The 22,157-nt window shown below is 38.2% G+C and overlaps 1 protein-coding gene across 1 annotated transcript in view; it reads left to right on the top strand.

Moving 5' to 3' along the window:
• Positions 1-22,157, top strand: part of LOC5569480 (neuronal acetylcholine receptor subunit alpha-7) — a 716,979-nt gene that overhangs the window by 431,867 nt on the left and 262,955 nt on the right. Inside the window, exon 4 of the mRNA XM_021846964.1 lies at positions 7,596-7,705. Within this exon, the coding sequence (XP_021702656.1) occupies positions 7,596-7,705 (110 nt within the window). The remainder of the gene's footprint in view (positions 1-7,595; positions 7,706-22,157) is intronic.

Here is a 22,157-nt window from a genome sequence, read left to right as displayed (position 1 = left end):
TCCGTAAAAGGCCCTATTCGCAGCCGCAACACGTCTTTTCACTTCGCGGGAAACATCGTTGTCACATGTCACAAGTGTTCCAAGATAAACAAATTCTTCAACAACTTCAAACACATCCCCATCAAACACTACCTCAGCAACTACACCACCATGCCTGACTCTATCTCTACCTGTAACCATGTACTTCGTTTTGGTAGAATTAATAGTCAGTCCTCACTGGGACAGAGCCTGCTTCTCAGCTTAGTGTTCTTATGAGCACTTCCACAGCTTTTGATTGAGAGCTTTCTTTGCCAAAGTTGCCATGTTCGCATTCGTATATCGTGTGGCAGGTACGATGACACTCTATGTACAGGGAGGTCGAAGAAATTTCCTTTACGAAAAGATCCTGGACCAACCGGGATTCGAACCCAGACACCTTCAGCATGGCTTTGCTTTGTAGCCGCGGACTTTAACCACTCGGCTAAGGAAGGCCCAAAGTGAATGCCTTATTTTATAAATTTGCTTATTCCAGCAGCATTTATCTGAAATTTTGGTAAAGCAAACTGTTTTGCATTGCAATGATAAAATATAGCTCTCGTTCCATAATATTAATGTGATCAAAGAAAATGCGATGCAATTACGTTGAAATCAAATCATATGGTTTCCCAACCACGTACCGACGAAATAATTCGATCAAGTTTCCGCCTAGTTTCATCCTCTATGACCAATTTACATACCTATACCAGTTTTCCAATGTCTATCCCCCGCTATTCAAACGAGAGACCATTCAAATCCCAGTTGATCCACTTCAAAAGTCAAAAAGCTTATATTTCCCCTCCATCACTGTTCCATGTCACCCCCCCCCCCTTCATCTACTACCAGCAGACAACCTGATCCCGAAGCAACAGTGAACAAAAAATCCTCAATCCCCATTTAAAATACCGTTACAAAGTTATATCCAATCCCTCGGACCGGCCCCCCAGAAAAAGGCGCAAAACGGCCGCCGACCGGCTTACGATTTTACACACTCTACTCACGTTCGACGCGGCGAGAAAGGGGCCTATAGGCTTCCATAGGCGGTGGCGGATTGCGATTACACGTCGTAACGATAATAGGATTCATATTGAAATTGGGCTTATCATATTACCTCCGGCTCGTGTGATCCTGCTCCGTGTTTTCCAATTCCATATGGATCGAAGTGGGGAAAAATTGGATAAAAGCAGTTAAAAATAAAATTGGAAGTGATGATGCTTATTAGAATAGGAGATTACATCTAGATACAACTGAAGATTACGCAACGAAGTCCTCCTACAAAAATTTCCAGGAGCTTTTCTAGGATTTCCACCTATGATGTTGCTAAAAGAATATCCAACAGAAATTCTTGCTTGAATTTCATCCAGGATTTCCTCCAGGAATTTCTTGCATGAAATTCCCCCTGGGATTTCCTCTGGATATTTTCTTAAGAAATTTCTCAGTAGATTTCGTCCAGGAAGTTCTCCGAAGATTTCCTCCAGAAGTTCCTAAGGGATTGTCCTCCTGGAATTTCTTCAGTAATTGCTCCAGATTTTCTCCAAGAATTTCGTCAGAGCTCCTCCGGAAATTCTTTCGGAATTCCTCCGACAATTTCTCCAGATCTTCGCCGATAATTCCTCCTGAGTAGCTCCACACATTGCTCCGGAGTATTTTCAGCAATTCTTCTAGATTTAATCCAAAATATCCTCCGAAGTATCTCCAGAAATCCACCGGGAATTCCTTTGGATTTCTTCTTCCAGAGTTCTTCCAGGGATTTCTCAGATTTCCCTAATGGCTTTCTCCACGGCAATTAATCCGGAGCTCATCTAAGAATTCTCTCAAAATTACCCTGGGCATTCCTTTAATACTTTTTAAAAGTTCCACCACCAATTTCCCCGGAGTTCTTCCAGACTTCCTCCGGCAAATGCTCCAGAGTTCAGCCGGGAAATCCTTCAGAGATACTCCGGGCAATTCTCCTGGAGTTTCTTCAGAGTTCCTCCGTGATTTGCTTCGGAGTTTCTCCAGGAATAACTTCTAAATTTCTGCAGGAATTCCTTCGGAGTTTCTCCAGGAATTCCTTCAGAGTTGCTCTGGAAATTCCTCTAAGAATTCTTTCATAATGTTTGCCGTGAATTCTTTCGGAGCTCCTCCGGGAATTTCTCAGCAGCTTCACCGAAAATTCCTTCGAAGCTTCATTGGGAATTCTTCAAAAGTCTCACGAATGTTCGTTTGTAGTTCATCCAGGTTTTTTTTAGTAGTTCCTTAGGGAATTCCCTAGAAGCTTCACCAGCAATTCCTCCTGAGTTTCTTCATCAATTTGGGTTTCCTTCAAAGTTCATTTAAGGATTTTTCCGTAGTTAAATCAGAAATTCTTCCAGAGTGTTTCTAGAAATATTTCCGGATTCTCCCTATGAATTCCTTCACGAGTACCATAGGCAACCAATCTGGAGTTTCTCCAGGAATTCCTTAGGAGCTCCTCCAGGAAATCCTTCAGAGTTTCTCTGGGCATTCAAGCAATATTTTTAAGAGTTTCTCCAGAATTTTTATTGGAGTTCCTTCAGACTTTCTCCGGAAAATGCTCCAGAGCTCCACCGTGAAGTCCTCTAGAGTTACTCCCGACATTCCTCCAAAAATTTCTTTAGAGTTCCTCAATGATTTTCTTCGTAAGAGCTCCATAGAAGATTCTCCATGAACTCTTTCAGAGTTTCTCCAGGAAATGCTTCGGAGTTCCCCTAAGAACTACTCCAAGAATTCTATCAATTTTTTTTGCCGAAAATCCCTTCGGAACTCCTCCGGAAATTTCTCATCAGTTCCTCTACAAAAGTCTCCTGAGCTTCGGAATTCCTCCGAGAACACCTTTAGAGTTCATCCGGGTTCTCCTTCGTAGTACCTCCTGAGTAGCTCCAAAAATTCCTCTGGAGTTCTTTCATCAATTCTTCTGGAGAAAACGTTGAATGCTCCGAAGTTCCTCCAGAGCTCCACATGTAATTACTTTGGATTTCCTTCACAGTTCCTTTTGGAGTTTTTCCGTAGTTCATTCGGAAATTCTTACAGATTTCTTTCCGGATTTCCTTTATTAATTCCATCTTAGTTTCTCCAGCAATTCTTTCGGAATTTATTTTTTTCCACATTTTCTCCAGGAGTTCCTTTAGAGTTCCTTCAGGAAATCCTTAAAAATTCCTCTACGAAATCCTTCAGAATTTCTCTAGGGATGCCTTCAATATTTATAAGAGCTCCACCAGGAATTTATTTGGAGTTCCTCCAGACTTTCTCCGTGAATTGCTCTGAAGCTCCGCCGTGAATTCCTCCAGAGTTACTAAAAGCATTTCTCCTAGAATTTATTTTGAGTTCCTCCATGATTTTCTTTGGAGTTTCTTCAGAAATCTGGAGTCTCTCCATGAATTCATTCAGGAATTTTTCTTCAGGAATTTTTTGTAGTTCCTCTAGAAATTCCTTCAAAAATAATTTCAAATTTTTTGCCGGGAATTCCTTTGGAGCTCCTCCAAGAATTTCTCAGCAGTTCTTCCGGAAAAGACTCCTGAGAACCACCGCAAATTAATTTGGAATTCCTCCAGGAAACTCTTTTGTAGTTCTTTGGGGTATTCCTGAGGAGCTCCACAGAAAATTTCTCCTGAGTTGCTCCAGAAATTCTCCGAAGTTATTTCATAAATCTTCTGGAGCAAACGTTGGATGCTCTTAAGTTCCTCCAGAACCGTTTCCAGTTTCTCCGGAGTTTCTCCAGGAATTTCTTTAGATTTCCTGCAGGAAATCCTTAAAAATTCCTTCAGGACTTCCTTCGGAGTTTCTTCGGAATTTCTTCAGATTTACTCCGGATATTCCTCCAATATCTTTTGAGTACTTCCTCTAAAAATATCTTCGGAGTTCCTTCGGGAGAAGCTCCACATTTTCTGCGGAAACTCCTTCAGAGTTAATCCGGGCGCACCTCCTAGAATTTCTTCAGAGTTCCTTCAGGATTCGTTTCTGATTTTCTTCAGAAATTCCTTCGGAGTTCGTCTAGGAATCCCTCAAAAAAATCTTCCATAATTTTGGCCATGATCCTCCATTGGAGCTCCTCCAAGATTTTCTCAGCAATTCTTCAAGACAAGACTTTGGAGTTTCACCGAGAATTTTTTCGAAGCTCCTCCGTGAGTTCTTTAGAATTCCTTCAGCAGTTTCTTTGAAGTTCATCTGGGTTCTCTTTTGTAGTTCCTTCTGGAATTCCTTAGCAGCTTCACCATTAATGCCTCCTGAGCTGCTCCAGAGATTCCTTCGGAGTTTCTTCAACATTTTTTTTGGATTGTATCCAGCGTTTGCTACGACGTTCCTCCAGAACTCCACTGGTAAATAATTCCGTTGGAATTCCTTCACTGTTCCTTTTGAAGTTTTTCCATAGTTCATTCAGGCATTCCCCAAATTTTTTTCCTGATTGCATCATGAGTTCCTCCGCAGCTCTTCCAGCAATTCTTCCGAAGTTTTTTCACCAATTTCTCCGGAGTTCTTCCAGCAATTAATACAGAGTTTCTCCAGGATTTCCTTCAGAGCTCCTCCGGGAATTTCATCAGTTTTGCTCCGGGCCTTCCTCCAACAGTTTTTGAAGAGTTCCCTCAACAATTTCTTCGTACTTTCTACACATTTCCTCTGAATTATGCTCCAGAGCTCCACCGGGAATCCTTTCAGAATTTCCTCCTAGAATTTCTTCAGAGTTCCTTCAGGATTTGCTTCGGAGTTACTCCAGGAATTCTCTCGGAATTTTCCAAAAAATTCCTCCAAGAATTCTATCAAAATTTTCGCCGTGAATTCCTGCGAAGCTCCTCCGGAAATTTCTCAGAGGTTCTTCCGGGAAAGTCTTCGGAACTCCACCGAAAATTCCTTCGGAGTTCCACCGGGAATTCCAGGAATTTTTCCGTAGTTCATTCAGGAATTCTTCCACAATTTATCTCCGGATTTGCCTCATGAATTCCTCCGCATTTCTTCCAGCAATTCTCCCGGAGTTTCTTTCACGGGTTCTCCTGAGTTTTTTTTTAGCAATAATTCAGAAGATCCTCCAGGAATTCCTTCAGAGCTCATTCGGGAATTCGTTCAGAATTGCTACGGCCTTTCCTCCAATAATTTTTTAAGAGTAATATATTTTTTTCCAGCAATTTCTGCGGAGTTCTTCCAGACTTCCTTCGGGAAATGCTCCAGAGCTCCGCTGGGAGTTGCTGCGGGAAATCCTTCATAGTTACCCCGAGCATTTCTTCAAAGTTTCTCCAGGATTTGCTTCGGAGTTTCTTCAGGAATTCCCTCGGAGTTCCTCTAGAAATTCCTTTAAGAATTCTTTCAAAGTTTTTGGCAGGAGTTCCTTGAGAAGTCCTCCGAGAATTTCTGGGCAGTTCTTTCGGAAAAATCTCCGAAGTTCCTCCGGCAATTTTTTAGGAGCTCCACCGGAAATGCCTCTCTGGAGTTCCTTCCAAAATGGCTCCGGAGTTTCTCTAGGAATTACTTCGTAGTTTGTTCCTTCAGGAATTTCCCCACCAGTTGGTCGAAGAATCCCGGAGCCAGGAGTCTACCGAAGTTTCTCTAGGAATCGCACCAGGAACACTCCCGGGAATTCTCCAAGAATTCCTCGAGGAGTTCCTCAATGATTTCATTTAGAAGATCCTCCTAATTCCTTTAGGATTACATTACAGTTCCTCCAAGGTTTTTATCGAGAGTTCCTTCAATAATTCCGTAAGCGTTCTTCCAAGAGTTCCTTAATCCGTCTAATAAGTCGTAATTTCTTCTCGTAGGCACCATTATGGTCCATTATGACCGCCTTATTTCAAATAGGTGCCATAATGGAATTGGGGTTTTCCTGCCTTGAATAGCCTTTCAAGTCGCCATAAAATACGTCATGCCCCCTAGGCACCATTATGCTCCATTATGACCCCCCTCTTACGCAAGCTCTTGAAGCTTAGTAGAAGTGTAACCGTGCTCAAAAAAGTCTGAGAGGATGAGTGCTTGAATGAGTGCAAAAATGCGATCCAGAGCCGTATTATGACCCCCCTCTTATATCAGCTTATGAAGTTTAGGAGAAATGTGACAGTGTCCAAGGATGTCTTAGGGGGGCAAAATTGCGTTCCAGAGCCGTTTTTGGTACAGGTCGGACTCCATTATTCGGAATATTGGACTCGATTATCGGAAATTTGTTTTTTGGTGTTCTTGTTTTTCAATTATTATGCATAAATCTGAGATTATTGGGTATTGCAATATACAAAATTATTGGTTTTGCAGTTTTGAACGTATTTCAGAACAGGGGGGTTTGAAAAAGTGTTTTTTTGAGTATGCTGGTCAAAATTTGTTTTTCTTGTAAATACCCCTACTGTTCCTAGAAATAATGTCTGGCTACAAAAACAATGAAAAAAAAAATAATATTTAAGTTCTTTTATCGAAGATTTTAATTTTTTTCTTAGTGATTTGATTATCTGGAGTGAGAAAAAAATCGATACTCCGGATAATCGAGTCTGACATGTACTCTCTTATGAGGGAATGCAAGATTCCAGTGAGGGCGTTTATGAAATTTGGATAATTACACGCTTTTCTGTATCCCCTTTACATTCCTCACCCTATATTCGAATTCACTCTCAAATCGCCTTCAAATCTGCCATGCTCCCGTTAGACTCCATTATGCTCCATTATGATACCCTCTTACGCATGCTCATGAAGTTTAGTAGAATTTTTTGCTAATTATGATCAGTTTTTGGCCACTGTGCAACCCCAGGAGTGACTGACAGACAGCTGGAATTTGGCAAAAGAGGTACGGACAGAGTTTTGATTGGCAAATTTTCCCACGCTCGTAATGCGGGGCAGTTTTCTAATCCAGTTTCCATGTCAGATTGATATGACAGCTCAATTGAACAGTTTGTTGGTGGAAATTTGCTGACTTCGGAGCAAAACTGAAATTTCCAATGGCTTTTCAAAAAAAAAAAACGCAGCAAGCCACAGCATATCAAACGTCAACTTCATTGTTTGTATAAATAGCAATTAATAACTTAGGGGTGTTTCAAAAACATTGAGTAAATTAGAAGAATTAATCCAAATTTAATCTCATTTGTTAATAATTTCCAAAACATTCCAAAAATTATAAGAGACTTCTTATAAAATCGGTTCAACTACTGCACTCATTTTCATGGTATCATTGTTCGACAAAAAAAAATGTGACATCCCTACAGGCATGCAAACCACCCTAGCGCGTCCATTTTCGCTCGTTCAAAAGTAGATGTCGCCACCGTCGTTGTCCCGGCGGAATTCACCCGGCGGGAAACCGACAAATGTCATGCAAAATTAAATTTCCAATTAGGAGTGAGTCGGTGCGGTGTTTGATCTCTGAGTGGGCCTGTATGTGTGTGTGTGCGTGTTTGAGATCGTTTGTCAGTGTCGACAGCGCGTAATTTGATTTGTGTGTTTTTACGGTTGAAACTTTTTGGGAAACGCGCTGCCATAACAATTTGAGAAAGATAATCGTTTGGGTGTGGGTGTCTGTGTGTGAGCAAATATGGGGTTTCATTTTCGAATGATGATGACGATTGATGGGAAAGTGATTCTCATTTTTTCAACCGTTTTTTTCTCTTTTGGTTTCCTTGCAGGAATGGAACGACATGAATGTGCGATGGAATTCGTCCGAGTACGGTGGAGTGCGGGATTTGCGGATACCGCCGCATAGACTGTGGAAGCCCGATGTGCTGATGTACAACAGGTGAGTTTTTGGGGTTCGATTCGGTTCGATGGGAAACGATGTTTGAAGAGGGTATTGGTAAATTTCGGCTTAACGGGGAATGGGTTTTATTTTTATTTGTATGTTTAGCACGTGGCATATCTACGTCATATTTGACAGTTTTGCTGGGGATTACTGTCAGTAATTGACGTGAAGAAGTGGTGTCACTCAATCGGAAATTACCGATAATGGTTATTAACTTATGTCGGGAATTTCCGGCTTGCAGTCTTTCAAAATTGCGTTTATTAATTATTTGTCATCGCCGACGCTTCGGTTCGGCTATTGGACCATCTTCATGGCTCTACACGGAAATCAACAAGTTAACAATATTTTGTTAATATAACTATATTTGGTTGAAAATGATTACATTTTCTGGTACATCCTGGGGGCATCCGTTTTGGTAGGTTTGGGCAAAATCTGATGATGGTTAATTTCCTCTTAAAACAAAATCCATATTGTAAAAAGGTCGTAAACTTGACTGGCAGAGATACTGACCAGTTATTGATTCAGGATACAACACGTTCATGTGTGACAGTACCATCATTAATACCTAGGAATCCACCTAAACTTCTCACAAAAATAAATTACCGAATTTCTGCAGGAATAATTAAAAATAGTATTTCAAATAGGGCGATATTCAAAACTGAAAAGGCAATAGATGACCCTTTTTCAGTGGTAGTAAAAACGAAATCCTGAAGCAAAGAAAGCACAATGGAAGATGAACTAAACACAAAAAGTTATGTATTCATATTACGCTTCATTTCTAATCACTACTTTTTCGATCTAGTTTCCTAATTGCAAGTAATTAATGTTTTTCATTATTTTCCATACGTTTTGACAGTTCACCGACTACACAATTAAAAATAATGAAGATTACACGTCATGTAAACTTCATTTATGCGATGTAAACATGATGTCATGTAAATTTCAGTTTGAAATCATGTAAAAATGTGTTATATGTCATGTAACCACTCAGGATCCTGCTCGATTACATTAAATATAATTGAAGTTTACATGACATACCATGTAAATATCCATGATATTCCACGCTCCAATTATGTGCATTATATGTCTCAGAAATTTACACGTTTCGTTCGAACTGTGTACCATTCTTCCATGCGCTTGTGTTTGAAATTTGAGAAATTTGAGAATCCAGCGTAGCGCGATCAGTGAAAGGTATACACACATCAGTGTCGCCGCTAGGCGGCCAGCACAGATAAACTGAATGTTCGAAGGGTTGTTGTCTGTACTTTTTGCCACTGGCGCCAACTGTTAGCGATTAAGATCAAAATAAACAGTCGTTACCCTATTGTTGAGGAATCTATCAGAAATTTCGGGATTCTCGTAGATTTAGTTTTAGATTTATTCCCTGATTATGTTCTATCAGATGTAAAACGTCAAAACCACAAATCAAAAGTCCATTTCCTCGCGAAAATATACTGAACACGTCCTCGTGCCAGAACAATTGTTAACAGAATGTCGTTCGAGTCTTTAAGTTGCAATCTCAAACCCGACGATTGCTTCCAGTGCCGTGTACGCTCTCGTAGTGTCTCTCTTTCTCTTTTTTCCAGTTTTGTTCTTACAATTTTTTTCATTTGACGTTTCTGAGTGCTTTTGTTTACAACTGCGTGTACTATGTGGTCATTATCACAGAGGAACACGGTCATAAAACCTCGAAAACAAATGATCTGTAAACATCCCGTGAAAATGTCTATACTACTATGCTCAAACATTAATGCTTGTGGATACGAACTTATACGATTCTTTATTCGGGTCAGACTCGCATGATGTGATGGATAAAATATCCAGCCGAACAAAAATCATTCACGTACAAGTTCTCGTATTCCAGGCTCTCTCAGAATGATCGTGTTGCCAGTAATTTGTTTTTTTTTTGGGATTTTATTACTTTAATGTTGCTTTGAAACATTTCGTTTTCTATTTCCATTCCACCCACTACATTATTTCCCTTCTCTACTCTCGGACCCTCAATTAAAACCGTATAATATTGCGGTTCTTTTGAAAATTTGACGTTTCGCGGTAGCCGTCAAGTTCTACCGTAGACTCATATTGTAATAATCGCAATAATAGAAAAGTTCTGATTAGAGTCAAAAATCTTTCCAAGTACTTTACAATTATCGCTTTCAACAACTAGTATTTTAAGGTACAATTTTTTTTTCTGCATTGAAACTAACTGCTGTTTGGCTACACTGAAAACAGCGTTGCAGTTGAAAATACTATATTAGAGTGTTAAATTAAATACACAACGACACTTGATTTGTGCAGACTAAAATTGCACTTATTTCAAATATTTTGTGCATTCAATTTTACCATGGCACGATTTCGACAGTAAAAATTACTATATCATGTTTAAAACTTGCAGCAGATCGGAATCGAACCGAGGATCTCTCGATTGTCAAGCGCGAACGCTTACCGCTCGGCTATCGATGCGGTTGGATCGATAGGGAACAACACGCAAATAAAAAGCGTTCTTGATAGCTCAATCGTGATTGGAATAGTAAATTTAAAACTTGTTCATTGTTCTCATTACTTCAACGTTTGTTTCAGTGTAAGATTCTTTTGAATTAAATTTGAAATGTAAATTGGTTTCCGTGCATAGTACTGTTATATCCGTTTTTCGTGTAAGGTACCGCGGGGCAAGTGGGTAAATGGGGTAAGTGAAAACAATTGATATATTTCACTGAATAAGTGAATTAACGTTTTAAACTCATGCGTAAACCTTTGAGGTCATTGAGAACATTACGATAGGTAAGAGATTTATGAGATTTTTCAGCCATTATTGCATAATAGAGTGAAAAATGGTTAACCTGTCGACTGTTACTACGTAACAAGTTGGAGGCGTACAATCTTATTTTAATATTTTCAGTGGAAAAAAGTTGCGGAAAATAATTTCCTGGACCACTTCTTAGTTGTCCTCTGTGACGGTTTCAAACTGCAATAAAAAAAGTTTTAGAATTAATTCGACGTAGACCTAAAAATAACTAAATTTAAACACCGTCAATTTTCTTATCAGGTGGGGCAAGTGAAAAGTTTATCATTAGAGATTGAATTTGTGTTTTCTCTTTAAGTAGCCATAAGTAAAATTGGTTCGCAATTATCATAGAAAAGCATAACGTGCTGATAATTCAAGAAACACTACGCTCAAGCGTTAAAAGCTATTAGAAATCGTGGAATTTCTCTAATAGATGTTGCCAAACATTACAATATTAATATGTCTACTTCGGGCAGCCAATTAAATGGAAGACGTTGACTGAAAAGTTGCAATATTAGAGAACACACCGAAATCTCGTGGAATGTCTATGTAAAGCTAGTTCAAAACATAAAAATGGGATATAGGTCTATCCACATAAAAAAGATTCTAAATACGTTATTGAAGGATTCCGTTTGATTTCTCCCGAAGAGTTATCCGACGTCATATCCGACTTTCTCAAAAACAAATAACGAGCGGTGGGAATTATACAGAGCAGAAATGCAATTGCTGTCCTATAATGTAAGAACTAACATTGGAAATTTGCAGTTATAATGTTGTCGAATCATTTCAACTAACATAACTGAACAGAAGAAAATTCAAATGAAAAGAATAACATTTTCTTTGTTTACATATTACGTATGTTATTGTTCATTGGGAAGCCTTAACAAATGTTAAAGCTTATAGAAATCGTGGATATAACTGTTTGTTTTTGAATGTATTGTTCAAAACGGTAAACTTTTCACTTGCCCCACTTTTGGGGCAAGTGAAAAGTAAGGAGACATTTTTCAAAAAACTTTTTCTGTATTTTTTTCTTTAATTTTTCATAAAAATCAATTTCAGCATGCTGCTTATATTTAGTGGGAGTCAAGCTAAAAAATATACACGACCTCATTTGTTTCAATTTAAAGTCTCTAGAATTTGAAGAATCTCAACTATACGAATTCCATTACCCACTTGCCCCACGGTACCTTATATAAATTTTCGTGCACTGAGCTGTTGAGCTGTCATATTCAACAAATTGTGTTCTAAAAAAAACCTATCAGTGTATAAACCAATTTAAAATAGTAATATTTACAGATTCGCAAAGTAGTTGTAGTATACTGGCTAATACTAATAATGAAGACAACTATCTAATTCACCATCTTTATTCAATAGTAGAGTTTAATAGTATTCAGCAGATAATTATTCAGTGGATACCAGGTCACACAAACATAACTGGGAATGACAGAGCAGATACAGCAGCCAAACTGGGAATAAAAAAATCACAAATAGAAAACTACCAACTAACATTAAATGACTGCATATTAGGGTTTAAAAACGAAATGCTACAGGAATGGAATAAAGAATATACAGAAATATCGAGAGAAAAAGGAAAAGATCACTTTAAAATTTTGACTCAATTAAAATTGGAACCATGGTTTAAACACATAAGCTTACCAACTAGTCAGATAATAAATATGGGGAGAATACGTACCTTCTATACAGCCACTAATGACAGATTAGCGAAATGGAATCTAATTAGTTCGGACTTGTGCGAGAAATGCCAGGTAACAGAGGACCTTCTACATGTACTTTTTGATTGCTCCAATTTGTCGTCTATAAGACGGAAATATCCAATACTCGTTCAAAAAAATTCAATATACGACATCTTAAAAAATAAAAATGGTGATGAATATGCTCAAATTGCTAGCTTCCTGGAGGAAGCAAGAGTAAATGTTTGAATCCGTTATTTTCGCGAAAAATAATTTGCACTGTTTTTCAATGAAAGAACCGTTGATTGCTTGGATTTTGATCGGTCAAAACACTTGAGAGAAAAATCAACTTTAAAATTCGTACGATTCGTTAACTGACATTTTGAATGGTCACGTATCACTTGACACACTGGCAAATATGGATCAATAGATCTGTGCCAAAATAAAGGAGAAGAAAAAAAAACCTATCAGTGAGAAAGTGAATGTTATTTACATTTCGTCATATTTTATCAAATAGTGTATAATACCTTAAAAAAGCTGATATTCGACGATATTTATGGGAATTGACGCCTGACAATCAAGCAAAGGAACAATGCCTCATCGGTAAGTCTTTGAATGATTAAAATTCCTAAAACTAAGTTGGTAATCTTATACTGTTTGTTTTTGTAGCCAACTCAGTTGCATTCCGTGGTTTCATGCTTTACTATCACCGAACCAAAATGCAGACGCCTGAAGAGATTTCCTCCCGTCTGGAATCCTCTTTATATACGAAACCCATCGACAAACGGGATTCAACGGAGTAGCTGTAAATCGGGTTTCAGCGAAACAGGATTTTCCCCATTCTAAAACGGATCCAACGCAGGTTTTAACGCAGAAGCAATTTCAAAATTTTCTTTTCTAATCATTTATTTATTTTTATTTATAGGTGATATAACATTCAATTTATTTTCTCACAAATTCCAAGTTTCCACCAAATTAATCGAATGCTCATGCTTACACGTTCGTTACTCAAAAATGTAGTAGATGTAGTCGCTGTTGTATCTTGAAGGTTTCCTTAGATTTGTACGGGTCCGAAGATTAGTATTTGGAGCCACATTAGCATTGTACGCACCTGAATCTGCCGCGTGGGTGGAAGCTTGTTTATCAGTGAAATCCTTAGTTGCCAACCCTTCGTCCCTCTCCAAATCTATGCCAGAAGCTCTTCGGACATCTTGTACGTTTCGGGCGTATTGGATTCCGCTTTGGCTTACGATAACTACCTTAGGTCCTTGTCTCGCAACAACGGTGTAACGTTCCGATGAATAAACTGGATCAGTTTTAGCCTTTTTTTGCTGGCTAAGGTGAACAACATCGCCAACATCGATATCAGACGGTTTGTATTTCGCGAACTTTGTCGATTAGCTCTGTCAGCGTACCCTTACGACTAAGCGTTCTCAGTGCCGTAGTTCGCACCTCTTTATTTCTGGCGTGTTCGGCTACTGTGCTGGCAATCTCTTCAAATTCCTTTTCGGCGCCATAATCACACATTCTGGCTATCGCTCCAACCCTCATGATGAACGATATACATCAGACTCATCTAGCTTTTGGATCATCATTGCCAGTTTGCGGCGCTGCAGCATGATGTCCGAACTTGACCCGAAATAGGTCTTCAACCTATGCATAGCGTTTGTGAAAGGGTATGCGTCTGGATTTGGACTGTCCGGTGTTGTCGTCGTGTTTTTGAATATTTCCATCAACTTTGCGCCTGCTTTGATCTTGAACACTATGAACTGAGTTGGTTCGTCAGTTATCCCAGCGAGTGTCATCGAGTCTACCAATAAGTCTCTCCATGATTTTAATTCAAATTTTCCGATTTCCTCGCCTTCCACCGACGACTTGCATTCCGGTATATTGACGGTGGAAATCGAAATCTGATTTACCGACGACATAAAACGAGAAACCTCACTTTCTCTTCCACCATTGCGCTGTGTGCTCGAAGGACCTATTTCGCTACCAAAGCCGACGCTATTCACTTCCTCAGCATTGTTCCCGGATGTTCTGTACGCCACCGCACGTCCGCCATTGCATCGCGTACTTGACGGACCGATGTCTCTTCCGAATTCGACGGTATTTGCTTCCGCTCCGTTATTTACAGGTTCATTTGACGCCGCCGCATTGCCACCATTGCTCTCAGATTCGCTGTTCACTACAACCGAATTACTTCCGGAGGCTTTCAACGTTGCTTGGAGGGAGAGTATGGTTTCATGAGCTTTTTCAAGCTCAGCGCGTATCATCTCAACTTTGGCTTCTGATGCGGCCAGCTCTTTAACCGCCGTACTTAATTTAGAGTTTTTTTTCGCCGTTGGCTCCACTTTAGAAGCTTTTTTCTTCGCTTTCCTGTAATGCATCAAATTGAAAATAACGATTTTTTTTTTCGTTGTATATGTACAGTTTAACGTTCATTAAAGATTTTTTTTTATTAGTGCCATGAGACCAACGCTCTTTTTGTTTTTGGCTATTTTCATTTTATTTCATTTTTTTTACCTGGAGTCCTCTCGCTCCTTTTTTATTTTGGTATTTATAATCTTATTTTTTTCTTTTGCCATGAGACCCTTCACTCCTTTTGTGTTTGGCCAGTATTGCACCATCCATTTTTTTTTAGGCCGGACTTTATCGTTTTCCGCCGCCATCTTTCTAAATCACATTTTTCCTATCTCCACGCTTTTCGCACAAATTTGGGCTTATGTTTCAAATCAAAATGCTCTATCTGTGAACTTTTTTTTTTTCGCAAAACAGCGAATTTACCACATTTTTCTGAGCTGCAAAAGGAACTTACCGCTTGGGAGCGCCTTCAACTACGCCATTGTTGGAACGGGAGTCAGCCATTTCCTCGCGAAAAAATACTGAACACGTCCTCGTGCCAGAAAAATTGTTAACAGAATGTCGTTCGAGTCTTTAAGTTGCAATCTCAAACCCGACGATTGCTCCACTACAAAAAGATCATGAATTTTATAGTTTGGCCACTGTGAATAGCACTTGAGGGACAAAACAGCGTAATACTATGATATTATGTGTATCGCACTGGAAAGGTTGCGCTAAGGCTCTGTACAGTTTAATGCCAGAGGGACTCTTTAATTTGTTGCAAAGATTCCTCCGTAAACTACTTCAAAGATTGCTCTCGTTTTTTTTATTTCTCTAAGTATTTTTCTAAGACATCCAATAATGATACATTAAATTTCTCAACAGATTCCTTCGATTATTTCCTCTTGTCCCATATATGTTGCATGTTTGTTTCACAGTTCATACGGTTAACTTAGAACATGAGACAAGTAGGCGTAGAAAGGCAGTTTAGAAATCACACACAGAATTCCTCAAAGGACTGTTTCAGGAAAACCGTATTTTTTTTTATTTTTGTAGAAATCAATTCAAAATCATAAAAACCATTTCTTCTAAGTTAAAGTTATATTTGTTCCTTGGAATATCGTCAAGACATTTCTGTACACATTGCTCCTAGTATTTTTTTATGGGAATCAGATATGCTCCAGAATATTATCAAAGATACTTCAACCGATCTTATTGGAAAAATTTCATTGATCAATACTAAATATAATAGAGATAGGATTAAAAAAATAAAGATTTTTAATGAAATACATCTAAGGATATCTCCAAAACTTCTTTCAGAGATGTATTTGAGAAAAGCTGTAAACATTATTTAAATTTGAAGAATTTATGGACGAATCAATTTGAAGATGTAGGTGCTTGACAAAAACCTTCCAAAAACTTGATGTTAAATTTGAAGACTGTTTCCTTACTGGAATGTTGATAAAACTATCAAATGAAGTCCGTTAAGATCTTCGACAAAAGGCTGGTTTTAGTTGGACTCCAAAAACTTAGCTTAGCTTAGACTGACTACACATAGCAATGGTTGCTATTCCGTGATTGACCGAAGTCAGTGAAAATGCACAAAGAATCAACTAGAAGTTCGGCTGGGATTGGCCATAATCTTCTTCAGTATGCATAATTAAATGCCTCTATTTATACAGTGTCAATAACGGCGCCGGCCACGTCCTTGCAGTCAGGTGGGATTGGGGGAAATAATGTTAGTGTGTAACCTTTGCTATTTGGAGACCGTGTTTGCCTCTGCATCTCCACAAAGCTTACTGGGAGGGATGTTTGTCAATGGGGAGGATCGTTGAGTCACAGGATTCACTTTGATAAGTGATTAGACCATGATAAATAATTATTTGTGGGATATAAACATGCTTATATGTTAGTAAAATATTTTCATTTGATATGAACAATTTCTAAGTAGAGGAAAATTATGCCGACACTTGAGGTGACGAACCTTTCAAAGTTTGTTGAACAAATACCTAAATGTAACATCCCTACAACTGTCAGGACGAAAGCATGTGTTATTATATTTTATTTATTTGAAAAGAAATGAAAACTTAATTGGCTGGAACATCATAGAACACTCTTATTCTTATGCTGACACTTACAGTGGCGAACCATCCTAAGTTTGTTGAATTAAGTAAACTTTTCGCAAGTCTACACTTGTAGTGTCGAACAATTTAAAGTTTTTTTTTTTTTAATTACAAGAATAAAGGTAAAAAGAAAGGACTGTTTTGAAAGAGCAAAAAAAAATGTTGAACATGAATAATTCATGAATCAGAGTTTATGTCGACACTCACAGTGACGAACCATTCATAGTTTGTTGAAAAATCATATTTACGCCTCACCGTTGTAACGATTAAATTTGTATTTGTATTTAAAATAATCCATCGGACAAATTAGTCTTAATGAATAAAAACTTGAACATGACATACACTTAACACAGATTACTGAACTACAGATCGTATTCTATTAGCAAAATGCCTCGTCGGTTCATCGAACTCGAAAAACTCTTCGACAGCTGAGAATGCTCGGATGCACGCTGAGATGGGTTCGTTGTATCCAAATACGGTGCGATGGAAACTTGATTGGAGCAGTGTTGTACTCCGGAGAACTCGGTTAGGAACACGAAATTCTAGCAAACTAAGCAGTTCTGGAGCATCGACTTCGCCATTTAGCAACTTTGCTATAAGCAACGATTGCTGTACCTTTCTTCGTCGATCCAATGTTTCTAGTCCCAGGAGTCGGCATCTATCCGGATACGGTGGCAGGTTATCGGGGTCCCTCCATGGCAAGTTTCTTAGTGCCAAACGAATGAACCTCTTTTGAATCCGTTCAATTCTTAGACTCCACGTGAGTTGGTGCGGATGCCAAACGACGGATGCATTTTCCAAGATAGGGCGTACCAGGGAAAAATACAATGATTTCCAGCAGTGCGGGTCTGAAAAATCCTTGGCAACCTTGGAAATAAAGCCTAGCTGACGCGTTGCTTTTGAGATGATTGCAGAACGATGCAGCTCAAACGACATTTTCTCATCAAGCTGAACCCCTAAGTCAGTCACATAATCAACTCTATTGAGAATGATCCCATCAATTTCGTAGTGAAAAACAATTGGATGCATCTTGCGGTGAAAAGTGATCACCTGACATTTCTCTACGCTAATAATTAGCTTGTTTCTGCGGCACCAATCGGCAAACAGTGTTAACGAGTTCTGAAGACGCATACAATCATTTTCAGTCCGTACTACAATGTACAGTTTGAGATCATCGGCATAAATCAGCTTAAATCCTTCACCGAGAACCAAGCCAGCATCGTTAAAGAAAATAATAAATAGCAACGGTCCAAGGTTGCTTCCTTGTGGGACACCAGACTTGTTCGAAAAGGGTAATGATACACATCCATCGATTTTTACTCGCAGCTCTCGTCCCGTAAGGTACGACTCCATCCAAGAAACCAAATGCGTTGATACTCCGAGGCGGGACAGTTTGTGCAAAGTATTCGATGGTCAATCTTGTCGAACGCAGCTTTTAAGTCGGTATAAATTACGTCAACTTGTGCCTTTTCTTCCATGCTCTTCATGCATTTTGACGTAAAAGTCAACAAGTTTGTAGTAACCGATCGGCTAGGCATGAATCCGTGTTGCTCAACGGAGATGTAGCATTTTGTTGTTTCGAAGATAATTCCACACATTATTATTTCGAACAGTTTCGAAACAGCTGATAATACCCCGATAGTTTGTAACATCATGGCGATCACCGCGTTTGAAAACGGGTGTCATGAACGATTGTTTCCAGATGCGTGGAAATTTTGCTTGCTGGAGTGACTGATTGAAAATATCGCACAATGGTTGTACCAATGCAGAAATACAACGACAAATAATAATTGCCGGTAATCCATCAGGACCAGGAACATACGACCGTTTTAGCTTTTTCGCGGCAGTCATACAAATTTTATAGATTAGGAATAGTAGCATGAAATGAGCTCACCAATTGATCCGTAATCCGACTGCTGTCAAGGTCGAAAGATCAAACACTACTCTGGTTTTAGTTGGACTCCAAGCACTATATTAAAAGTTTGGCATGACGCTATTTTACATAAACTTATTCTAAAATCTCAAAATTCACCTCTCTAGCAAACCAGTTTATCTTGATTTTTGTTTCCGTCAGCCAGAGGAGGCAACAACCTCTCAGGGTGGTTTACATGTAACTGAATAGTTCTAATATTAGGGTTTGTTCACAAATTTGATAACGCCAAAAATGATCATTTTCGACACCCACCCACTCCTTCGTAACGCTTTTTGTATTAATATTTTTCAAATTTTGCATGAGCAATAATATCTCAAGGAAATTTGTGAATTGGTCCTTAGAACTCACCTAGAAGGTTCCCTAAGAGGTCGTCTAGAATAAGACGAGCTAGTCAACTGGCTGCAGATGTTTATAAAAAGGTTTATTTGAAATTATGTCCTCATATATTTTGCAGGAAGTCCATCAATTAATGAACTGTTTAAAATTTTCTTTTCACGTCTAGTTCTTCCATGGAATTCTCTATGATTCCACACAAGGATTATTCAAGTTAAGATTGACGATTTTCTCACGAGTTCCACCAGGCTTTTCTCCAAAAATCCCATTGGGGATTCTCCCTGAAAGTTCTCCAGAATTTTCTCCATATTGATTGCCTCAGAAACTCTTCAAGTATTTTTTAAACGCTTTTAGACAAACATCCAACAATTCATCTAGAACTACTTCCAAAAAAAATAATTCAGTGTTTTTTTAAGGTTCTTCAAAGAATTTTTCAAGTGATACCATATCAAAATTCCAAAAAGACTTCGCAGGAATTCTCCATTATATATCCCAAAAGCATTTTGTGGGAATTCATTCCTCGAGTAATTCCTACTACGGTTTACACCGGAGTTTAGTAAAGTTTGCCTCAAAAGTGTGCCCTGTGATTTTCTTTATGAGTTACAAAAAATCTTGCGGACATACTCATAGTAACCATCTATCCATAAATTTCTTTGGTAATTGTGTCCCTTTGAAAAAACGCACCGTGATCATTTTTGAATTGTCTTTTTCAGGAAAATAAAATAAGCTGCTCCATTAGCCTTTTTTTTTTGAATCGTAAATCTCTAGCTCTCACTGACATGTTAAACTTACCGCTGAGTACTCAGCTCTCCATGGAAACTTTTTCCAAAATAACTTTAAGAAAAACTTTAAGTATTCTGTTGAAACGGAAATCAGGTTTACTCAAGCTGCTTTAAATATCCCATCAAGGAGGAATACAAGCTAATTATTGCATTCATATCTATTGAGCGGTTCCACGCGAAATCGTCCATGAAATGCTGAAATCTGACATGTACCATTCCGATTTGGATGAAACTGCGCAGATGTATTAAGTATATGAGACGAAAATTATCTCATATAATTGGGGATCGTTTAGAATCGAGAGTATCTTCTGATAAGGGCGTATGTAGTTTTGGCACCACCATTTAAAAAAATTGTACCTCGGAAACCGTTTGTTATAGAGAAATAGTGCCTGAGGAGGGATGGTAGACAATCAAATAGGCTTTGTAAAAAAAATATACACATGAAAAAAAAATACTTTAATTTTCTTGAAAAAATCGAAATTAAACCTTAAAACACAAATTGCAAAAAATAGGTATCTTCGATTTTTTTCCAAATTTTTTCTGTAAAATTTCAATGTAAAACCAAATGCTTAAGCACAGTTTCAACATGGTGCAATCTAAAATAAAAAAGTTTTTCTAAGAGCAACTTTTGGTGCATTTCTGAAAATTCAATTTCTGGCCGTAGAAAAGACGTTTTGAACGTTTCAACAATGTTACGTCAATTTGATTGAAATTAGTTTTGAACAGTGGATTTCTACCGATAGATGCGATTTGGAAGCATTAGTAAAACCAGTGGATGAATTTGTGTCATATTTTAGTGAAAAATTAGAGAAATTAGTAACTCACGATTACATTAAAAAGCAACAATCTTCATTTCTTGAAGATAGAAAAGCAACATTACAAGAAAACGAAGTTGTCGTCATATGTGACTATTCTAAAAATTACACATTTCTGGACAAACATTTCAAAAGGGCACATCGACATAGGTAAACAATGGCTTTTTTTTCAGTGTATATTTTTTTACAAAGCCTATTTGATTGTCTACCATCCCTCCTCAGACACTTTTTCTCTATAACAAACGGTTTCCGAGGTACATTTTTCTTTTAATGGTGATGCTAAAAATACTTACGCCCTTATCAGAAGTTACACTTGATTTTAAATGATCTCTCCACCAGTTTAAAAAACTTATTCTATTATATCGAAACTATGTGCAAAATTCCATTTGAATCCAAGGTAGTCGAGTTTCATCGTTTACCGATTTGGCGTGGAACCGCTCTATTTAAGATTTGTTCAGCTTATTTTTCCCGAAAGTACTCCATGAATATTTGTCAAAATTTTGTTTTAGATAAAAATATAAATGCCGGAAGAATTTCTAATAACATATGTTTATATTTTGAACTCATAACTGAAGTCCTTCAAATTAATGCAAAATTATTAGAATAAATAATAACTGAAAGAGATTCCTATCTCCGCTACACTTCAGATACTATTTTGAGAAAAGTTCAGAAGGTATCAGTATCCTGCAAATCCTTCAGTTTTCACCAGAAACACTTTGTTTGGATACCCCATCAAATAATTATATTAAATGTTAGTGAATTGTTGGTCATAAAGACGTTTGGCATAAAGTCCTTTGGCATAAGTTTCAATGGGTTTTCAGCTTTCAGTCTATACAGATCATAAACGGATTTCCGTTCTACACCTGAGATTTCGGTCGCATATATTGTGTCATTTGCGAAGGATAGACGACAATCACTCCGTTTACTCGTTTTGTCGTCTATTCTAGGCACAACGTCAGGTGAAGAACAGAAATCCGTTTATGATCTGTATAGACTGAAAGCCGAAAACCCATCGATACATAACCTCCATCACAGTCGATTCCTGTTTGGCATAAGGTCGATTGGCTTAAACACTTCCGTACAAAAGTTTGCGTTCACCCCCTAAAAAACATACAAAAGTGTATTGTCCATATATTTGTGATTACACGTCCAATTGATACTCTCTATGGCGCATTTGAAAGGCAATGCGTTATTCTTACTTCGTAGACCTACGTACCTGTATTTTACCAAAAGCACTTTCTCAACTTTGTATGCTTCATTTTAACTTTAAGTTGTGACACTTTTCATAAAACACACTGGAAAAACATGGCTGATTTCCTCAGCATTGGATTGACCAAAATTTTGAATCAATGTGTCATTAGATTCGTATTCTTATAATCTTTGAAGGCGCTCAACATTCGAACGTTGTACTCAGGGTTGGCAAAAAATCTGAAACTCACTCTACAGTAGCCAAACAAAACCTATCACAGTCAGTGAAGTCAGTGAAATTCACGCCCATCGCTGTTGTAGGCTACTTGATGGGATTCAACGTTTTTGAACTACTGTAGTCAGAGAGCCACGTGACTTTCTCGAAATTCAAGCCTTCTACATTACCACTGGTTGTACTACACCATTTTGGATAGGAACCAAATTAGCTTGTTGATGAGC

The sequence above is a fragment of the Aedes aegypti genome, chromosome 1 (genome assembly GCF_002204515.2).
Source record: "Aedes aegypti strain LVP_AGWG chromosome 1, AaegL5.0 Primary Assembly, whole genome shotgun sequence".
NCBI lineage: Eukaryota > Metazoa > Arthropoda > Insecta > Diptera > Culicidae > Aedes > Aedes aegypti.
This window is presented reverse-complemented; position numbering and strand designations above follow the sequence as displayed.